We start from the raw sequence: 21,191 nt of genomic DNA, 5'->3' as shown, positions 1-21,191 counted from the left end.
TCAATGAATAGACATATAGGTGAACTTAAACAACAGAAATGCTTGTGTTTCATTTATATTTATCTGCATGTTTCATCTGTCCACTACATTCACAGATTACTGCAAACTCAAAGCGCAATTATAGCGATTATGCTCAACATTTGATTGAAGGCCCTCAGAGCTCTTTTTTGGTCCTTTAACGTTAAAAGCTCAGATCACTGTTTACCAAACTATCTTGTGCGCTGACTCAGTGCATCTTCTTTGCAGCTGGCAAACAGACTTTAGGTTCATTACCGCCACCTACTGGGCTGGAGTGTGCATCAGTGTTAGCGGCGTGCCAGAAATTAGGGAACTGAGAAAGGTGCGACTAAATGCGTTTTTTTTAAAATAATTAATTCTTCGAAATTAACACGTTAAAGTCCCCAGCCCTAATTTTCAGACATCTGTATTTGAATGACTGCGCAACAATGAATATTTCTGTTTACATTTTTAGTTTTTTTTGCACGATTGTTGCTGGTATGTAAACAAGGTGTGTGTAGTTGTAAGACGTGACCTGCAGAGAAACTCATCTTCCACCACTTCAACTACACACTTTTAAAACTAGGTTAATGAAAATCTGCCATATGCATCATTTCTATATGATGTTATCCACATTTCTTGCAAACATTTTACCCTCCAAAAACAAATGGAAGAATAAAGATAGTAAGTACACAAAGTAAACATCCTCAGAACAGTAAATATGGTCATCTACCATCATCTTACACTGTATGAGCTATAGAAACAACTAAAACCTAAAGATCCAAGCAAAACTGAAAGAGCAACACTCCCTGTAAACGTATTCTGGTTTTCATTCCATTCAGATGCTTGAAATGATTCTGAATCCCTGCTGAGTTGTGACTTACAACGAGCTGTGAGAAAAGCAGTTTTCAGAGACGCGTGATTAAAGTGGAACTCTTAAAAGAACAAGTCAAAGTAGAGAGAAAACACCGAAACAGACCTTAAAACATCCCAGTGAGAGCAGTAACGAGGCACACACACACACACACAGATACAGATGCTTCTACACAAACGCACACACGTAATTATGAACCCACAAATGAACACACAGTTTGGTGAACTGCCAGTTGTAGATGTTACTGAGAGACACACTTTCATTGTCCTGTTATGTCTCCTCCTGTGTGTCTGTTGCATCTTCTCATCTTTATTTCACACACTCGCTACACACACACACACACACACACAGGCAACAAATGAGCAGCACACTTAAACTAAATGGGTGTCCTGATGGTGAATCACAGTCATTTAGCAACAAAGACCTCAGCTTGTTGTCCCTTCATCCTCTCTCTTTTTCTTTCTCTCTCTTTCTGGCAAATATGGGAGTGTAATCGTTGTTGACATGCACGGACACACAAAAAAACCCAGCTTTAAACACAAATTAACACACTAACGCATGTATTCAACACTGTCGCACGCACGTACATGCCTGGAACACACACACACACACACACACACACACACACACACACACACACACACCGTATGGGAGTATAATTACAGTGAGTGAAGCAGCACTGAGGAATAATTACAGAGGCTGGTTTGCTGTTGTTGTTGTTGTTGTTTCCAACAAATAAACCGCTACACAAACAAGATGGAGGGGTGAGCGGCGGGTCAGGCCATTGCTGCCATGAAGCCGAAACACAGCAGCGTTTCCAGATCTGGTGTCGGGAGATCCGTCTTCTGCTCTGGGCAGACGTGAAACACCGTTTTATTCTAAACCTGCATGAACCTACGACCGAAACTCTGCTTCTGGAAACACTTCCTGCTTCTGTTATGGGCGACTGATAACTAGTTAAAGATCTAGACTCCAGTTCTTCCACCCCAAAAGGAGAAAACTAGCTCCTTCCTTGACTAAAGCCACAAAACTCGTGCTGACAAAATCATGAAAAAGCTCCATATAGAGGGCGTCCACATACTTTTGGCCTCTTAATTAATCCATTTCTCTCTTCCCAACACTTTTTCTGTTCTGCCAAGGGCTGAACCTCTTTTTTTCCACCGCGTTCATGTTCTCTAAAGTCCCAATTCCCCCCTTCGAAGACTTTTTTCTCTGCACCACATCCACATGCTCGCTCAGCGCCCAGCCAGTCACCTGCACTGAAGGTAAATGGAGTGTGAGGTTTTTACCAGAGCTGTGATTGTGGGGTTCGGCTCAGGAGGAAATAAGTGTTTGGTTTGTTTATGTGCTATCAGACAGCAGGTGGCGGAGTCGACCCGAACCGATGGGGCCGAGATGGAGGCGGGAGGAGGGGGGAGAGCGGAGAAACTAAAAGTCCTAACAGCTAATGACCGGCTCACCGACTCAACATACCGTTACAGAACATCAGATATTCAGGTGTGTAGGTGGCGCAGTGCGAATGGTGCCGGTGTGTGTGTGTGAAGCGGTAGGGGAGGTGTGAGGTTGTGGGTTATCCCACTGAGTCACAGAGAGGAGGGCGGCAGCGACTCTTGCATGTGGAAAAAAAAGGCGAGATGAAAAATGGCCGATAAGTGAGTGCAGCGTGAGCGGCTTTGTTCTACTGAGGGCTGGTTCAGCGGCGGATGAAGAGCCGACTCTTACTGGGAATCACAGCTTGGCTCGGCTCTCTGCCTTTCATTGCTCTGCTCTTTATTCCTCTTCCTAACCCTCCGTTCTTTTTTAGTCTCTTTTATTCATCCCTTGTCCCTTTTCCGGTATTTATTTCAAACTCATCGTCTCTTTTCCCCTCAGTCCGTCCATCCTTATCAGTTTACTTGTTTCAACTCCTGCTGTCTGTGTGCTGCATAAAAACCATCCAGCCAGCCAATCCTCTCTCATTCTCTTCAAACATGTGCTGATCTTTTAAACTCTTCTGGCCCTAAAGTTTCCTCCTTCATCAGCCTCCTGCTGGAGCTGTTAAAGACTGAACCTTATTCATCTAAACCATCTAAAAAATGACATTCCTGTACAACAGAAGTGGATTCTTAATTACATTTAGAGGGAAAAGTATCACCAAAATCAACACATCTGTGCTGTTTATTTTATGTTTTACCAATCCTGTATTCGACTCGTCACCTTCATATACCAAGAAATAGATGACAGGTTGTATTTTAACCCAAATTTTTCCTCAACCTAACCGACGCTGATGCCTAAACTTAATCAAGAGTCTAACAAGCACATATCATTCTCAAAGCGTCGACCAAAGAGTGACATTTTCCCACAAAGCCACCATTTCAAAGCCTAAACGCAACTAAACAGTGAGAGAGAATTATCAGTAAACAAAGTCCAAAAACAAAATTTACAGTGCTATGAAAAAGTATTTGCCCCCTTTCCAAATTCTTTTTTTTAATATTTCCCACACTTAAATGTTTAAGACCAGCAAACAAATTCTAATTCTAGACTAAGATAACAAAAGTAAACACCAAATGCAGTTTTTAAATGATGATTTAATGTTTTAAGGGAAAAAAATTATCCAGACCTACCTGGCCCTATGTGAGAAAGTAATTGCCCCCCGTGTTAAATCATTAATTACCTGTGACTAATCACATTTTTTGAAAAGTGAGTTCAATTTCACTGTCCACACCCAAGCCTGATAATCTCCAGACCTGTTCAGTCAAGAAATCACTTAAATAGAACCTGTCTGACAAAATGAAGTCGGCCAAAAGATCTCAAAAATTTGCAACAAAATGCCGCGATCCAAATAAATTCAAGAACAAATGAGAAATAAAGTAACTGACAGTCAGTCTGGAAAGGGTTACAAAGCCATTTCTAAAGCTTTAGGATTCCAGAGAACCACAGTGAGAGTCATTATCCACAAATGGAGAAAACATGGAACAGTGGTGAACCTTCCCAGGAGTGGCCAGTCTACCAAAATTACCCCAAGAGCACAGCGACGACTCATCCAGGAGGTCACAAAGGAACCCAGAACATCTAAAGAACTGCAGGCCTCCTTTACCTCAATTAAGGTCAATGTTCATGACTCTACAATAAGGAAGAAACTGGGCAGAAATGGCATCCATGATAGAGTTCCAAGGCCAAAACCACTGCTGAGCAAAAGAACATAAAGGCTCGTCTTACTTTTGCAAAGAAACATCTGGAATGATCCCGAGACTTTTGGGAGAACATTCTATGAACTGACTAGTAAAAAGCTGAACTTAAACATTAAAGTGGTGAAAACATGCACAAAAAAAAATAAGAATTTGAGAAATACTTTTTCATGGGACTGTAAGTCTGACATGAACCCAGGTTCCTGGATAAGAATCTTGTTGCTGACTTATTCCAGCATCCTCCCTCCTCACATGTCTATAGTCTTAGATTTGACATCATTCCAGAATCTGCATCAGAGAATCTTTTGTCTTAATCTGGAGAACAAGTGAAGCATTTAGAGCTGAATTGATTATTTATCCACTGTATGCAGTTGAGCAGTCGATAAACTGTGGAGGATAAGAAACTTTGAAAACCCGGAGTACAGCTGGACACATGAACTTAGTATCTCCCACTGGAAACACTAATCAGAATTCCTCCACACGGCCAGAACACAAAGACAGACATTTAAATGTAAACTCTTTAGAAGGAGCTTCTGAAGCTCTTTAATCAGAGAAAAATCCTGGAATGAAAAGTGTTTGTTGCCTCCAAACACACGTTTTCACTGGAGATGTTTAACGAGACTGAATGAAATCACTACAGGTGCTGTTAATTAGGAGCAACGTGTTGCAGAAAGTCAAATCTAAACATTTATTTTTGAGTGAATGCAGCTAAAATCAAATGAACAATGACTGAATGTAGAAATAACTTCCTTTGCAGCAAAATAAAAAGGTTGAAATTCAAACATGGGGATTGGCAGTTATGTGATTATTAGAGTCACTGTCTTCTATAGATTCCTTCTAGACATGTTTACTTCAGCTACGCTGAGCTTTTACCATTTAATTACCCCTTGTGTGTGCATATGTGTGTGTGTTGTTGAGTTTAATACCCTAACAGCCCCATTACTCGCCGTGTTGTTACCCCAAACTTCCTCTTTGGGCAAACGGCAGCAGAGCTGAGCTCGGAGGAGCCCGAGGCGATTCCTTACGTGCTCAGTTAAAACCTCTAATTCAATTTCAATTAAAGGAGGGAAGAAGAGCAGCTTTAATTGATTGTCGTTATGCCAAAGCTGTGTGTGTGTGTGTGTGTGTGTGTGTGTGCAGATGTCCTACTTTCTCCTTGCTCCATTATACTCAGCTCTATGCAAGCAGGACCTTTCACATTTATTACAATTATACATGAAATGCAGCAGAAATGCTGAATTCTTCTGTTATTTCTTATTAGTGTTTCAATCAAAGATGCGCGGAAGATTTTAAACAAGGCTCAAAGGTTAATCCATGTTGATCTTTTCTGATTTTTAACAGCAAAGTCAAACTGTGTATAAGCTACTTACTCTAATGTGCCAACGGCCATCATTATAATACAACACGCAAATACAGCATTATTACACAGAGCAGTTTGATCCCCAAAGTGAGTGAAAACCGAAACTGCCTGTCTGACTGTGTACAAAACGACACGGGTCACTGAGTAGACGCAGAAAAAAAGAGAAGGAAAACTGCCTTTGCTAAGTTTGTTTTTTGCTTTTTTCGGTCTTTCTATCCTTTGTTTGTTTGCATTATTTGTGCTGGGATTTTGTATTCGGCCTCTCTTCGTCCCTCGCCGTGCGTTTTTGGCTCGGCTACAGGGCATTAATGAAAGCATTTCAAGCAAACATGTTGATTTTTGTTTCCATGGGGACCCAGAAGGCCTGACAGTGTCAGCCAGGCTCCGGCCAACAGAAGGGTGGAAAACATCGCCGTCTTTTCCTCTTTTATTCGCATTGTGTTCTGCCGTTTCTCCTCAACTCTCCTCCTTCCTTTGTTCATCACTTTTTTTAACTTTTTTGTGCTTAACTGTGCCCTTCAGCTCTGTTTCTCTGTTTTTCTCTGACTGCGAGCCCTCTCCATTCTGCCTCCTTTGTTGTCGTCTACGTGTGAAGAGCTGTGATAAATAAAGACAAACACGGCAGTATGTGTCTGTGTGTGTGCATCGGAGAGTCGGACGCCAGCCCTCTGATAGCATTGTTAGCCTCTCCACCTCTCCTCACTCCACTGCACATCCAGCTACAGGCTTCCTTCCCTCCCATCCCTCCATCCAGGCCCCGAGCCAGGAGGGCGGCGTCGGGGCCAAGGCAGGCCAGGATGGAGGCTCCATTGTGGGGCTGCAGGGGGCGTTGCTGCTGGAGGATGAGGACCAGGGATCCGGGCCAAGCCCCGGACCCAAGACCCTGATCTGGCTTGCCAAGCGATCCACTAAAGGGCCTCCGTGGCTGGGCACAACATCAGGGCAAGAGGGGAGGTGGAGGCTGGAGGTCTCAGCAGCGGTAATGGCAGTGGCTAGATTAAGACCTTCTCTTAGAACGAACACAATGGAGAAGGTCTACAGCGAAGCCACACACGCAAACACACACACGGCGACTCTATTCAGCTTCATCCGTGTCGCCCATCAGAGGCAGAGAAGCATGAATAAATACATGAGCGGCGTAGAGCTCCATAGGACTGATAAAATAAAGAACACACATGAATTACAGGAACTGAAAGAAAGAATGGTAAATTGAAAAAAGGAACAGATGAATAATTTGGATGGTTTTGTACTCCGGTAATTGTGATAGAAGAAAAAAAAAGAGAGACAGAGAGAGCGAGCGAGAGGTGGGGGTAAGGAAGGGGTGAATTATGAAAATCCTCAATTTCCCTGAGCTCGCTAAATGGAATAATTAGGAAAAGTTAGAAAGTTCAAAAAATTAACAGTGAAAAGGCCTCAGATTCGTGGTAAAAGTTGGATCAGAGTTCCTCCTGTACAATACTGTAATTAGATGCTAAAGTGTCTCAGTTATTTATGACAATTAAATGAAATAATTCAAACACAGGCTACTGATTCTAATTCTGCTAATGAAGCTGATAAAGCTGCTATTATTTCTCCCATGGCTCTTCGCTAACATCTGTTAGCATCATCATTAACTTCGACTAATAAAATGACAATTACAGCCACAAAAATGGCTTCAACTGCCCTGAATATCACATTTACTTCTACTTCTACCACTACTCAGTGTAGCTTGATCCAGCACCACTGAATATAATTTACAGAAAGAAAAAGAAAACTAGTGCAAATTCTTCAACAGCAAATTTTTGGTGGATATTTCTCCACTAAAATCTGCTGCTCAACACTGATTTCCGGTTAGTGTACAGATAATAAAGCACATTGAATGATTTTATGAGGATTTCCATGGCCTCTGGTAAAATGGGATGTATTTGATGCACATTGCATTTTTGTGTTTAAACACTCTTCATGAGCATAGTGAGAATTTAACCACCAGGCTCTGACCAATTATCTGAGCTGATAATTTTTCTATCATTGGACTCAACATTTTTTTGGGGGTGTAACTGATTCATGGCGAAATCAATCAGGTAAAAAAATGTTGTGACTGGTTACACAAGACCAACAACAGCCAATCAGCACTGAAGGACGTAAACTACCATTCAAAAGTTTGGGGTCATTTCGAAGTGTCCTTACTTTTGAAAGAAAGGCTGTTCTTTTCAATGATGACAACATTAAATGAATCAGAAATACAGTCCAGACATTGTCAATGTGGTAAATGACTATTCTAGCTGGAAATGACAGATTTTTAATGGAATATCTCCATAGGGGTACAGAGGAACATTTCCAGCAACCATCACTCCTGTGTTCTAATGCTACATTGTGGTAGCTAATGGTGTTGAAAGGCTAATTGATGATTAGAAAACACTTGTGCAATTATGTTAGCACATGAATAAAAGTGTGAGTTTTCATGGAAAACATGAAATTGCGACCCCAACTTTTGAACAGTAGTGTACACAAAACAGACAAACAAACAAAACGAAGCAAATATATTACAACACATTTTTGTAGCAGAATTGGTGTTAGTTCAAGTTTTAACACCAAGGTGTCCATTTTTACTGCAAATATGTAGCGGTTCCAGATATCGATTATTGGTCTCCTTGAACAAAACACGTCAGTCTCCTCCTATTAATTGAAACTGAGATTCTCACACTACACATCCGTCCTAAAAAAACACCAGAGGGAAAACTCAGCCAACTGATTCACACGTTTCGGTCCAGTTCTGCTGCACACTTTGAGTTTTTCCAGGTAAGAAACAGGTGCAGGAGACTCCTAAAGCATCAAAACTTCCCGTAACCCTCAAGAAGAATCACTGATTTCATTCATATGCTAACATAATTGCACAAGGGTTTTCTAATCATCAGTTAGCCTTTCAACACCATTAGCTAACACAATGTAGCATTAGAACACAGGAGTAATGGTTGCTGGAAATGTTCCTCTGTACCCCTATGGAGATATTCCATTAAAAATCAGCTGTTTCCAGCTAGAATAGTCATTTAGCACATTAACAATGTCTAGACTGTATTTCTGACTCATTTAATGTCATCTTCAGTGAAAAAACTGCTTTTCTTCCAAAAATAAGGACATTTGTAAGTGAGCCCAAACTTTTGAATGGTAGTTTCAATATTATTCTACATCTGACAAAGATGATAAAAAAAAAAAAAAAAAAAAAAAAAATATATATATATATATATATATATATATATATATATATATATATATATATATATATATATATATATATATATATACAGGGTGTCCATGAAGTCCCTTGACAATTTTAAGAAATTATTAAGTGTTTATTAAAGTATATAATCACATTGAAATTGTGTGTTTCAGGTATCCTGTTAGTGAAAGGTACTATTAAATGACACCCTAAAAAATGGCTACTCCTCAGACCGGTGGACTGGAAGGGATGGACCACCACGTTCACCAGATATCACTCCCTTGGACTTCTTTCTATGGGGTTATGTTAAAGATGTTGTGCATCAAACAAAGATACAGGACATTACTGACTTAAAGCAAAAGATTTCTGATGCCATTGCCACCATTGCTGAGGCTGTGCTACAGCGAACATGGCAAGAAACTGAGCCCCATCTTGATGTGCTTCATGCAACTACTGGTGCCCATATAGAAGTGTATTAAATGAGGTAGAAAAAACTTTGACAACCACTGATTACAATGAAACAAATCTGGTTAAGATATCTTATCAGCTGCCTTTGTATTAAATTCTTAAAATTGTAAAGCGACTTTAGGGACACCCTGTATATTATATATATATATGCAGTGACCTCCTGCTCTCTTTACATTACCCACCAATAGGTTCTCCTCATTTGTTCAAACAATTTGCAGCAATTTTTAGAGATGATTCACTGCCAGATGAGAGCAGCGGCACAAAGAAGCGGCAAAGAGGGAAGATCGTGTGAATCAAAGTTCAGCAGTATAAATAAAGCACGAGGACGCGGCGGCGGAGGCTCGGAGCAACACTGTGTGTCGCTTTATTGAGCTCTGTTCGTTTTTCTTTGTGTCAGCTAATGTCCGTGTTTTTGGTCACAGAAGAGAGTAGAGCAGCCCGGATACCTGGTAATGTCTGCAATAAGACCTTTTTACCACCTCTTACCTCTTCACCTGTACTATGCAGTACTTTTCTAGTCAAAGAGTGTGTGTGTGCGTGCATGCGAGTGTGTGTGTGTTAGCGTTGGGGCTCTCAGAAAGGACCCTGGGACCCTCCTCGACAGTGAGAGCTTTTAGCTCGTCTTCGCTAATGTCCTGAATAATGGCATCTTGATGGAGAGAGAGCAGACGGGAAAGAGAAAGAGGAAAAGGGGGAGGAAAGGGAGAGAGAAAAAGGGAGGAGGGAGAGACAGAAAAAGACAGAAATATCCATCTGTCTACCTGCAGACCTCCATCAGCACCATTATTCTACTTTCATTATTCCCTTTTTGTGCAGTTTTTCAGCATGATGATGATCCACTGAGGTTTTACTTGTGCTTGCAAAAAGATACATGCCCGTGTGTGTGTGTGTGTGTGTGTGTGTGTGTGTGTGTGTGTGTCCACATATAAGGAGTCCTTACGTGACTCAGCAGCCTTTTAGCAAAGTGAACTTTTGATGACATTGAGGTATCATTTGGAAGAAAGAGCTATATGCTGTTTTTCTTTTTAGCAACATTAGCTGAAGCATCTCTTCAATAATGGCTGCTGGATGTAAAAAGTCCTTCTGCTCATGTCCGGTCACAAAGTCAGAAAGTTTCCTGAGAAGCAAAGTTCACTTTTGGGTCTCAAAATCATCTGCATCTGAGATCTAACGTCACAATGTGTGTGTGACACAAAAAAAGGTGGATAAAAACTGTTCAAGATAACACTAGTTCCTGTTAGCGACACCAAATCTGGACAGACAGTTCAACAGCTGATCTTATCAGGCACAATATTTATCTCAGATGTCTTATTTAGTCACTTGTCGTGCTGAAGAGCTTTATGATGCGCCTTGAAACTGCGAGAAAAAATGATCAACTCATCAAATCTCAAGTGGTTTTGCTGTGGAATTCCAGAACTGCAGAGCTGGAAAGACAGAAGATGAGTTGAGAGACGCCTTCAGTGGCATTCTTCTGACTGCAGCACATTCTGGATGTGATATTTATTACAAGGAAAAGGTGTATGTTGCAGTTTGTCTCTTTGGTTAAACCATAAACCGAGCAGATTAAAGCCTTTGCTGTTTGGGGATGTTGAGTAAACTGTAGGGACAGTTCAGGGTGACTGACCACGACCCAAAACACACATTTTCTCACAGGAGCCACTCTGGAGGGTCATCGCCACATCAGGCAAGTAAATACAGCTCCCTGTTAAACATTAATGCTTTATTTCAGAACCTCAGAGTGAAAACAGCAGCTCATTATATCCTCTTATAGAAAGTATCACCGCTTCATTTTCTGTTTGTGGCTTTTAAGAGGATAAAGAGTATTTTTATGATATTTTAAATTAAGCAGCTGCTCTATTTACACACTTAAATTCCCTCTATGTTGTTTATTTTCCATCTCTAAATTGTCTCAGAAGCAGATTCCAGCTCTACAGTCAACATGATCCCCTCCTGGTTTGGCCTCACTATTTTTTTTTCTAAATATATATACATAGATATATTTTTCCCACGAGCAAAGTTCCAACTCCGCTAAATGTGCGCATCTTCCGTGTCTCCCGCTGCGCGCCCTGACGCAGCAGCGTGGGTGAAAACACACACACACACACACACACACACGTATATAAAGAGAAAATATTTGAAAGTTACCAAACTACAAAATGGCATCACCCTGGGCGCCGCCGCTCAAATAGGTCAGAGCTTTTACGGGCTTTGTTCGGCGGAGACAGAACAGGAGGTTCGTGCGCTGCGGTGTTGGTGAGGTTCAGTTTCCGTGTCTGTGCCAAATAATTGGCAACCGATCATTAGGAGGAGAAAAAAAAAAAGCGCGCAGGGCCTGATGCCTGCATGCGAGGACGACCTGAGCACGAACACACCTCCGGGGAAATACTGACAAAACTGGAATTTAATATTTGTGCTTTTCTGCAGAATTAAACCACACGACACGCTGCGGAGAAGTTCAAATAATTGTTGCTTGAAATTGTTCCGGTGCGTAATTTTAGCGGAGAGCAGCTGCCGGACAAGCGACGCTGCGCTTGAAGCTGTTGGTGATGAGATTCCGCTGATATTTAATACTGCAAAAATAATGACAGGAATTTCACATCCTATTTGTAAAACCTCAGAGCGCTAAAACTGCTTCTTCTCTTTTACTCTGAATAGCAGATAAAACTGTTTAGAGGAAGGAGTGAGTTTGGCCCAAACAGCGCGCCCGACATTCCTCCGCACAGACTCTCCATCTGATCAGCCTTCAGTTGGGCTTAAATCGGTTTTAAAAATCAGATAAAAATATTTACATCAGTCTACGTCATTATATACCTGCAGCTTCCTCACTGTTTTCTTTATTGTTATTATTATTATTGTGTCGGTAAGATCTCCAGAGAAGGAATTTATGTCGTTAAAACAATTTAATATCCACTGTGTGAAACATTCCACCTGTTCCAGACACACAGACGCACAGTTTGAGGCTCGCTGCCTTTTTAAAAACACATTTCTATTTGGATTATTCTCATTAACTCCGCCGAACAACCGCTTCATGCATCATTTCTGTGTCTGTATGATTTTGAGTTTTTGGATTTACGCACAATGCGCTCTGCAGGAATAAACTGTAAAATCATTCTGACATGTTTTTTTTTTTTTTTTTTTTTGGTAAACCGTCCACTCAAGACAGAAAGCTGCAGTTAATAGTGAGGCTGGACTGTGGAGGAACGTGGCGTTAATTGTGGACGGAACACACACTTCTCCAAACATTTACAATTTTATTTAACTAGCTCCAAGTGGAATTGAAGTGTTGGAGTGTTTAGAAACTTTTACGCATTAATTCCAAACCTGGCGCAGGATTTGGAGTTGGGTTTTTAAACAGATTGATTGAAAAGGCCTCTACTGCTCACGTTTCAAATTCGCTGTAATGTAAAAATATTGTTTCATATTCTAGTGATTATGTTTTACTGAAACGGAGCCTCTGACCTGCTGAAGTGCCCTTGAGCCAAACATCTGAATCCCGTCGGCTGCAGGGGTTTCCTGACCTCTGATCTCTGGATAACTGAGGACTTTCCTTATTTTACTGGGGGAACTTTTCTTTAACTTGACCAGCAGCTTCGCGTCGAGGCGCACGGACGTCTCCAATTACGCACAAACAATTAAAGCTGGATAAAGAGGCGGAAAGGTTTGCTTTTACGCATGGGGATGAATGAAGAGAAACAGAATAAATTAATTAAAGCCAGTGTTTATTAAATCATCACAGAGCTGAGAGCACCTGGACAGAAGCATCCTGCTGTACATTTAACTGCTTCATATGATCCGACCTTATACTTGTCATTTTTATTGAACGGCACAAGTTGGAAAGAAAACATTTAACTGATGATGTTTTTTGTGTCACAAACTAATAAAATGAAATAAAAGATGTAAATAAGCAAACAGAGAAAGGAAAAGTCCCGTTAAAGGTGAATTAAAAATTTAGTATTTAGGACTTTTGCGGTTTTTACGCACATGCCAGAAGCTGGTGAAGTGACTTTTGTTACCCTCCGCTCCGCCGCTCCGCTCTGGCTGCGCGCCGTTTTCGGGGCTCCTTATAAATAAAATCCACCGTCCCCGGTTCCTCTTCCTTATTGGTCAGGTGGAGCCGTTACCTCACTCCGGGGCCGGTGACGCAGCGTCTTCACGTATCCTTCATGTGCGTCTCTTCTTGCTTCTTGCTGAGAGTCTTGCAGTCGGACGGACCGGCGGCGGAGCGGAGAGTGGCGGCGGACCTGGAGCGCTCGATACTAAACACTTCCCATCCCGGGAGGAGAGCGGCGCACACGAGCAGCGGCTCTCTCTCTGCTTCCCGGAGTCTCTCATCTCGACGAGCTGCTCTCTCCCTCCCGCACACACACTCACGCAAGCGCGCACGCACGCCCTGCATACGTCTCCACTTTGCCGTAGTAAATTACGGCATTGATCTGAACGGCGGCGGCGGATCTGTCTCCTGTGTTCGTCTTTTCTTCGACGGAGCGACTTGGAGAAACGCTCGGCGGAGAAGTAAGTACAACACTTGTTTTTCCATTCCGGTTACCGGATCAGATTCTGTGCGTCAGCTTTGTCCGGTGCATCGTGGATTCGATTTAACTTCACTTCACGGTTCGTTCTGGGGTCCAGATGGTTCCGTTCAGTCTTGGACGGTTTTCAGAAACCACTTTGGTCCAGTTTATGTGCGTTACTTTCAGTTTTCTGCCGGCTGTGGGAAGTTAAATCTCTGATCGAAGTTAGTTTTAAATCCAAAGTGACGCTTTGTTCGCTGCGTTATTCTGGTTGGCACTTTTCCTGGTACCCACCTGGGCTGCTTTTTTGGATTTTAATCAGTCACTCAATACAGCGGAGTTTTAAAATCAGACTTCTTATATTCAGTTCTGCAAATAAGTTGAACTTTCTGCTAAGAGAACGTGTTTGGTGGTGAATGTGTGCAGCCTGAGACGGTGAATCCTCTCTTTATTCGGACTAATTGTTGTTGGATGAGACAAACGTCTCCATTTCTGCGGTGCGTAAAGTAGCAGCTTGTGTTCTCCGCTCTGAGCGCACTTCACCCCTCAGATTCACACATTTTAAAAATGTATTTTAAGAAATACAAACGCTGTCTTCCTCCTCTCAGTGGAGCAAGACGAAGGAGAAATAATCTGCAAATTACGACCTTTATTAGACTTCCAAAAATCATTTGGGCTTTTTTTCCCCCCATAATGAATTTGAAGACAAAACATATGGTGGAAATTTTGGATAATGTTTTAGTGACATCATGAGTTTTAGTAGCATCACTGTAAAAACAAAGAGAAGTTCATTCAGTCACCTCACACTGCTTTTCTAAATGGAAATGTGACATTTACTGTTATTAATCAGCTACTTCCCATTTCAGTTCTCCACTACAGAGCAACTTAGTCCTGCTCTTCACATTCACACTGCAGTTCCAGTTTTCATACAAAAACCACACACACACACTCTCACATCTCCTTTCTGTGCTCACCTTTAACTCATATGAACAATAATGTCTTTTACATTAATCAACACCAAAGCTTTGTGTGTATTTGCAAGTTTGTTTTTGTGCTTGAGTGTTTTATTGATGCGGACAGTTTTTAAACTTCGCTGTGACCTCGGGCACAAATTTCAAGATAAAGCCATCGAGCTCTTTGGACCCCACACATCTAAACAGTGTGTGTGTGTGTGTGTGTGTGTGTGTGTGTGAGAGAGAGAGAGAGAGAGAGTGTATGTGGGTCACTGGCGGCTCAGTGTTTTTTCTGCTCACCTCTCATTACAACAGTGAAACTCATGGTCATATTCAAACCGTCCTGCTGGAGACGACCTCATCTTGGTCCTGCAGAACCAACAGAGTCGACTACTGAAAGCATCTATTTATCTCCTCCATTCTTTAAATCCACATTTAGTTTTTTTAACGCTGGACTGAGCTGCTTCAGTTTGTAAAATATTTCTGGACTTTAAAATCACTTGCAAAGCAGATGCAAACACAGAAAACGCTGCCTATATGCCTGCATGTGTGTGTGTAAATATCCACCTGTCTGAAAGTTTGAAAACTGAATTTGACACCTTAATTGAATTTCGACAAAACAACGCTGGAACGTTCAAATTGGCCCCGAATCTGTCGTTTCCTAAAGATTCCAAGTTTAGATGAACTAAATAAACTGTGTGCGATTTCTTTATTTTTAGGATTCTCGTGCATTTCAATTACAGGAGCGATAAATCCGACCTCCATCCACAGCTTTAGTGCCTGCTGAGGCTTCTGTCTATATAGTGAATCAGAAAAACAAACCCAGCTTTAAACTTGCACTGCAGGAGGATCTGCTTAAACCCCAAGTGGCAGCATTTAGAAGACTTTTAAAAAAAACTTTTTGTCAACATCAAAATTCTCCTCTTTCAAAAACGCAAGAACCAGTTTTCTTTCAAATCACAAAGAAGTTTTTTAAAAAAAAGGAGACAAAAAGGGAGGAAAACTCGGCTTTTCTTTCCTTCACAGTGGAGTTAAAGCCTCTGACAATAAGAGAAGCTGTCGATTCCTCACAAGATGCACAAATCAAGGTTAGGCCTCAGGGGACGAGGAGGAAATGGGAAATTATTTTGGTTATTACAGGCAGGTGCTACTTCTCTGTGGGAGTATCTCCTTGAACTATTTTAAAGAGTGTGTTCTTTCTCCCAGGGCTTGTGGTCAAGAAACAAGTCTCTTTTTTTTTTATTGTGCTCAGAGTGAGTCAGTAAAACTACCTGCTTCTAACTGGAAGTACTGGTTTGAGTGTTTGAATGTTATTTCAAATCTGTAATCATTGTATATTATGATGCTTTAAATTTAAACTGACTTTAAACTTACTGTGGTGAAGTATTCTGACATTATTGTCTTTTAAAGCCAGTAAACTTGAATTTAAAAGCAAATTTTTCTTTTTGTCCACATCAGCTGGTTTTTCAGAATTAATAGCTAATAAATGTGAAAACAAACAAACAAAAAAAAAGATCCAGAACTGTCAGTTTACGTGCGACATTAACAAGCACAAATCTGTCTCCTTGTGTCTGCTGCTGACCAGGTAACGGTTTGATCTGCCAGAGTCTGCGAGGACCCCTGGTCATGCCTGTTTAGCTGCCCTGCGTGATGCCTGATCATGACAGTACCACCCTCCTAACCAGACAGACCAAGCGCCGGCGTGTTGACATCGGGGTGAAGAGGACGGTGGGTAGCGCCATATTCAGCCGCGCCAGGGAGACCCTGCTCGACAGAATGAACCAATCGCACGGCCCCGACCAGGATGGAGACTGCTCATTGGTCAGTCACAGCCACGGAGGCGCCAACGGCGACGGAGAGAAGTCCAACGTTCTGAGGAAGTTGCTCAAGAGGGCCAATTCATACGAAGACGCCATAATTCCTTTCCCCGGTGCCACAATCATCTCTCAGCTGTTAAAAAACAACATGAAGAACGGAGGCAGCGACTCAGGCTTCCAGGTATCAGCCGACCCACACACAGGTTCACTTAGCGTCAGTCAGTTAACTAGTCCACTAACCTACACTTCACCAGTCTTTAGGCCTCATTCCCTGACTGTGTTAACTGTTTCCTGTCCATCTCAGGGCAGTGGAGCTCTGTCCAGCGGCGGTTCTGAGATCCAGGCCGAGGACGCCTGCAGTAACTCGTCCCGGGACCGAGACAGCCCCTCCGACTGCCTCTCTCCTGGACCTCCTCTGGCTCCTCCGCCTTCGTCCTCCTCCTTCGGGAGGCCGCCGCCTCCTTCCAGCCACAACGCCCCCTCCCAGCCCCTCTCCCTGTCCTCCTTTGACCTGGACCGGCTGTCGGACGAACACCTTCGGGCCAAGCGGGCCCGAGTGGAGAACATCATCCGAGGCATGAGTCACTCTCCGCTGGTCCGACCCAACGCCGGCGACCACGGCCAGGAGGGGAATCGCGACAATGAGAACAGCAGCAACAGCAGCAACGACCACAGAGGAGACGGCAACAATGTCGGCAGCCACAGCCGGAGCGATTGTCCGTCCTCCCTGCTGAGCTCTCCGGGTTCGCGGGGCGGCGTGGTCGGTGTTGGAGAGGTTTACCGGGAGAATAAGAGGAAGCAGCGGCTGCCTCAGCAGCAGCACAGCTTCACCCAGCTGGTGTGTTCGAGGCAGGAACAGAGACAGGAAGAGAGACGGCAGCTCAAACTCCAGCTGGAAGACATGCAGGTTGGTGGCATTCTTCAATTTCCCCAAGGGGATGAATAAAGTATCTATCTATCTTTCTATCTGTCTTTAAGATGATATCTGCAGCTAAGATGCAGCACAAACATCAGCTGTTTCTTCTCCAGTATAAGTTGAATGAATGAGCACACAGGCTCCACCTAATTACAGCTGTACTGCACTACTTTCATTTCTCCTTCAGATGTTCCCTGATATTTAAAGAATATTTACAGTCTGCTTGAACTTTCTCTCTCCTTCATCCAGAAACAGCTGCGGCAGCTTCAGGAGAAGTTCTACCAGATCTACGACTCAGAGACGGAGGAGGAGGAGGAGAACGGAGAGAATGGGGAGGCCGACCGAGGAGGTGAAAGAGAGGAGGATGGAAACCTGTCAGAGGACAGCATCCGGTCCGACGGTCTGGAGGAGAGACACCGAGACCGAGGCCGTCACGACGAGCTCTCGGAGCTGGACCCGGGTCTGTTCCTGGACCGGGCCAGAGCCCTGCTCCGAGAACAGGCCCTGATAGACGGAGAGATGGAGGAGGATGTGGACAGGGAGGAGGAGGACAGGAATGGAGAGAGGGCGATGAAGAGGAGAGCAGCCGGAGGAGGAAGGCAGCTAGCAGAGACTCTGAAGCAGGAGCTGAACTGTGCCGTATCTCAGGTGGTCGATACCGTCGTCAAGGGCTTCTCTTCGCCCAAACAGGCTGTCAGCCTCCATCATGGCTGCCACAGCAGCACGCCGGCCGCTCCATCCTCCTCCTCCAACTCCTCTTCCTCCTGCCCTCCACCCTTCGGCCCTCTGCCCTCTCTAACCCCAGACTCTCGCTTCGGTGGGCCCTTGGGCCTCAGCCTGAATGGCGACGGCAGTCCGACCCCAAACTACCACTCCTCCGCCCAGAGGCTGCACTGCTTCGGGGATGTGATCGTCCCGAGTCCTCTGGACTCCTTCGGGGGTTTGAGCGGCAGACTGAGTGGTGTGCCGACTCCCAACGACCAGACGGAGGCGCTGCCACTGGTGGTGCGTAAGAGCGGTGGAGGAGGTGGAGGAGAAAACCCCAACCCCTCTCTTCCTCCTCCTCCTCCTCCTCACCATCCTTCCCTCCACCCCTCCCCCCTCACGGCCTCCCTCGGGTTCAGTCCTCCATCCTTTCGCCACCCATTCCCCATTCCCCTCATGGGTTACCCCTTCCAGAGCCCCCTGGGGTCCCACGGGGGCGGAGCAGGCTACCCTCCAGGGCCCAAAGACCACCATCGGTCCTCCCCCGACTCCATGGACATAACCCGGGAAACTGTGAGCCTCAGAACCAAGATGGCCTCCTTAGGGGGTGGCCATCTTGGTCACCATCACCACAGGCAGACTTCTCCAAGCCAACATGGTCCAGAGGGTCTGTCGCTGTCGCTCATCAAGTCTGAGTGTGGAGACCTGCAGGACATGGCCGACATCTCGCCGTACTCAGGCAGCACCGTATCCTTGTCAGGGTTCATGAGTGAGTGTGTTTGAAAGTGTTTAGAACTCCAAGAAGAAAAGGTTTTAGTGTCAAGGATGTAAATTAGAATGAAGCTGAGTAATAACTCCAGGCTAGATACTAATTCTAAGCTGGTTTAGAGCCTCCAATGCAGAAACTGACAGTTCTCAGTGTTTGGTTGATGGACACTGGAGTCCTAGACGGCAGCACACAAAGGAAATGGAGGTGGAACACTAAAAATAAACTGGGGCTGATGGTGAGAAGAGTTTAACTGGCAGTTTGACATCTGTGCGTCTCATTTCCTGTGAGTCAAAAAGGCTAAAACACCAAGAAATTGCATAACAAAAAAAAATAATTCTTTAGATTAGATAAGATGCTTGAACACTACTATTATCTTGAAGAACATCCTCACGTGAACTTTTGCTCAAGCATGTAAAAGCTTCAATGATTTTATCTCAGCGCTGCACAAGAGTCTCACTTCTACTGCAGTTCAGCGCTGAGACGTCTTTAATATCAATTAATCTGCATTAATTGGTTCCTGGCCTAAGCCTCTTGTTTCCTCGGTGAGTGGGGAAGATGAAACGGGCACGCCGGGTCTTGCAAGAGGGGGAAGATTAAACAGGTCGCACGCTGCTCTCTGAAAGCTCTTTTAAGTCTGTGCAGCAGGTTGTGGCGTTAAAAGGTGCTGAGGACGACTCGGAGCTGCTCTTCACCATCTCAGCGTCTTTCATCATAAACGCTCAAAGCAAATCATATTTCGCATTGTGTGTGTGTGTTTGTGTGTGTGGTAAGACCTTGTACATAGCAGCTCAAAGCTAATCATATTTCAAAGAGCTCAGGAGAGAGCAGGCCGATGTTTGGCCTCACTGACAGCAGCTTTCTGAATGTGTGTTTCAGGTTGTCGACACAATTTTTTTAAAAATTTCATATCTGACTCTGCTCTGATTATAATTCTTCCCTCTCGGGTCTGATCCCTCCTCCTCCTCACTTTCATTCGCTGCCCTTCGCTCTCAGTTGCTCGGCAGCTGTGTGTTTTGCCGTGCGCGCACACACAAACACACACTCCCTTTCATGGCGTGTGCACGTGGACAGGTGTCTGCAGGTAGCTGTTTATCTCCTGGTGCTAACCTTTCATATGGAGAGGCTTCTCCCGGCCGCCACACTCCGAGTCGCGTGCTAACGCGCACGTTTGAAGAACAAAGTGAAAAGAAAAAGCAGACTTTGAAGCTGACAAACAGGAACTCCTTGCAGCTGCGATGAGGATTTGATCACAGTGTCAGTCTTCAAAGCCAATTTAGATGTCGCTTTAATTAAAAAAAGAAATATTTGACACGTCTCTTGATCCCGCTGAGCCGTTTCATTCCAAAATGCTCCCCATTCATTTGAATGAAAGAAATCTTTGAAACTGGACATTAGTATTTCAAAGATATTGACCAGCCTTCAAAAACCTGAAACCTCTTTTTATATTTTGACACAAAAAAAATCCGAAATAGTTTTTCCTCGTGAGATATTTAATTTTACAACTTATTCAGTTTCCTGAGAAGCACATTTTTTCCACTATGAATTCACTGATTTAGTCATTTTATACAACCTCTGAACTAATTCTAAAGACTCTGGTTGTCCTGAATTATGCCAGTTAATCAATTATAGTCGATGGGAGAGAAAATTAATGAATAATTATCACAGCTTCCTTGAAATTATTCCCCAAACAGCAAGCTCATTTAGTAGAAAAACATTTGGTTTGAAGTTTCATTGTGAAAAGCATTTTTTAACTCCATTAATCTAGAAGAGAATCTTAACGTTGCAGAAATTCATTCATTGACATTTTACTGTTTGTCTGTTGTCTGTTTACTGTTTATGGAGTACAATTTACAAATACTTCTTGTAAAACCATAAAATACTGTTATGGTGTAATAGCTACGCAAACTGATGTTATTTTTATTTTGAACATCTAAAACCTTCAACTACAGCGATGTTTATGTGTGGCATTTTTACTAGTATTTTGAAAAGCATCAGAAAATTTCATGGAAACCGCAAAATTAAAACGTCTCAGTTTCAACCCGAGATGATTGCTGAGTACAGATGGTTAAAGTTCTGTTTTTCTTTTCTTCTTCTGTTTATTACAGATGCGAGTAACGTCGCCTTTACCGCCACTTTCCACACAGTCGAGTTTATTTCATAAAATTAGTTCACAGAAACAAGCCTAATTCACATTTTATTCTTAGATTTGTTTGTAACATCGCATGCGTTTGCTTTGAATTTATTCGACAATTCTATGGAAACAAGAGCTTATAGAAACACACCGAGGATGGCGGCTATTTTTTCTTCATTTCACCTGCTGCTTTTCCTCTGTCATCTAAAAATCCACTCATTACATTAGTGTTTTTTTCACATCATTTTCTGTTTCTGGGTAAAATGGTGATTGCATTGCAGGAAGACGGAACGCCTGGCCAAGTTTTTACTGTTTTGCATTGATCAG

The 21,191-nt window shown here is 43.3% G+C and overlaps 1 protein-coding gene and 1 long non-coding RNA gene across 2 annotated transcripts in view; one reads left to right on the top strand and one right to left on the bottom strand.

Annotated features, from left to right (window-relative positions):
• Positions 1-21,191, bottom strand: part of LOC129348326 (uncharacterized) — a 143,275-nt gene that overhangs the window by 95,554 nt on the left and 26,530 nt on the right. The window lies entirely within an intron of this gene.
• Positions 12,803-21,191, top strand: part of prox1a (prospero homeobox 1a) — a 41,380-nt gene continuing 32,991 nt past the window's right edge. The window contains exons 1-4 of the mRNA XM_023265793.3: positions 12,803-13,574; positions 16,112-16,524; positions 16,648-17,250; positions 17,509-18,711. Of these exons, the coding sequence (XP_023121561.2) occupies positions 16,177-16,524; positions 16,648-17,250; positions 17,509-18,711 (2,154 nt within the window). The 5' untranslated portion in view covers positions 12,803-13,574; positions 16,112-16,176. The remainder of the gene's footprint in view (positions 13,575-16,111; positions 16,525-16,647; positions 17,251-17,508; positions 18,712-21,191) is intronic.

Source organism: Amphiprion ocellaris, chromosome 24 (genome assembly GCF_022539595.1).
Source record: "Amphiprion ocellaris isolate individual 3 ecotype Okinawa chromosome 24, ASM2253959v1, whole genome shotgun sequence".
Lineage (NCBI taxonomy): Eukaryota > Metazoa > Chordata > Actinopteri > Pomacentridae > Amphiprion > Amphiprion ocellaris.
The sequence above is the reverse complement of the archived record's forward strand: the minus strand, read 5'-3'. Positions and strand labels throughout refer to the sequence as shown.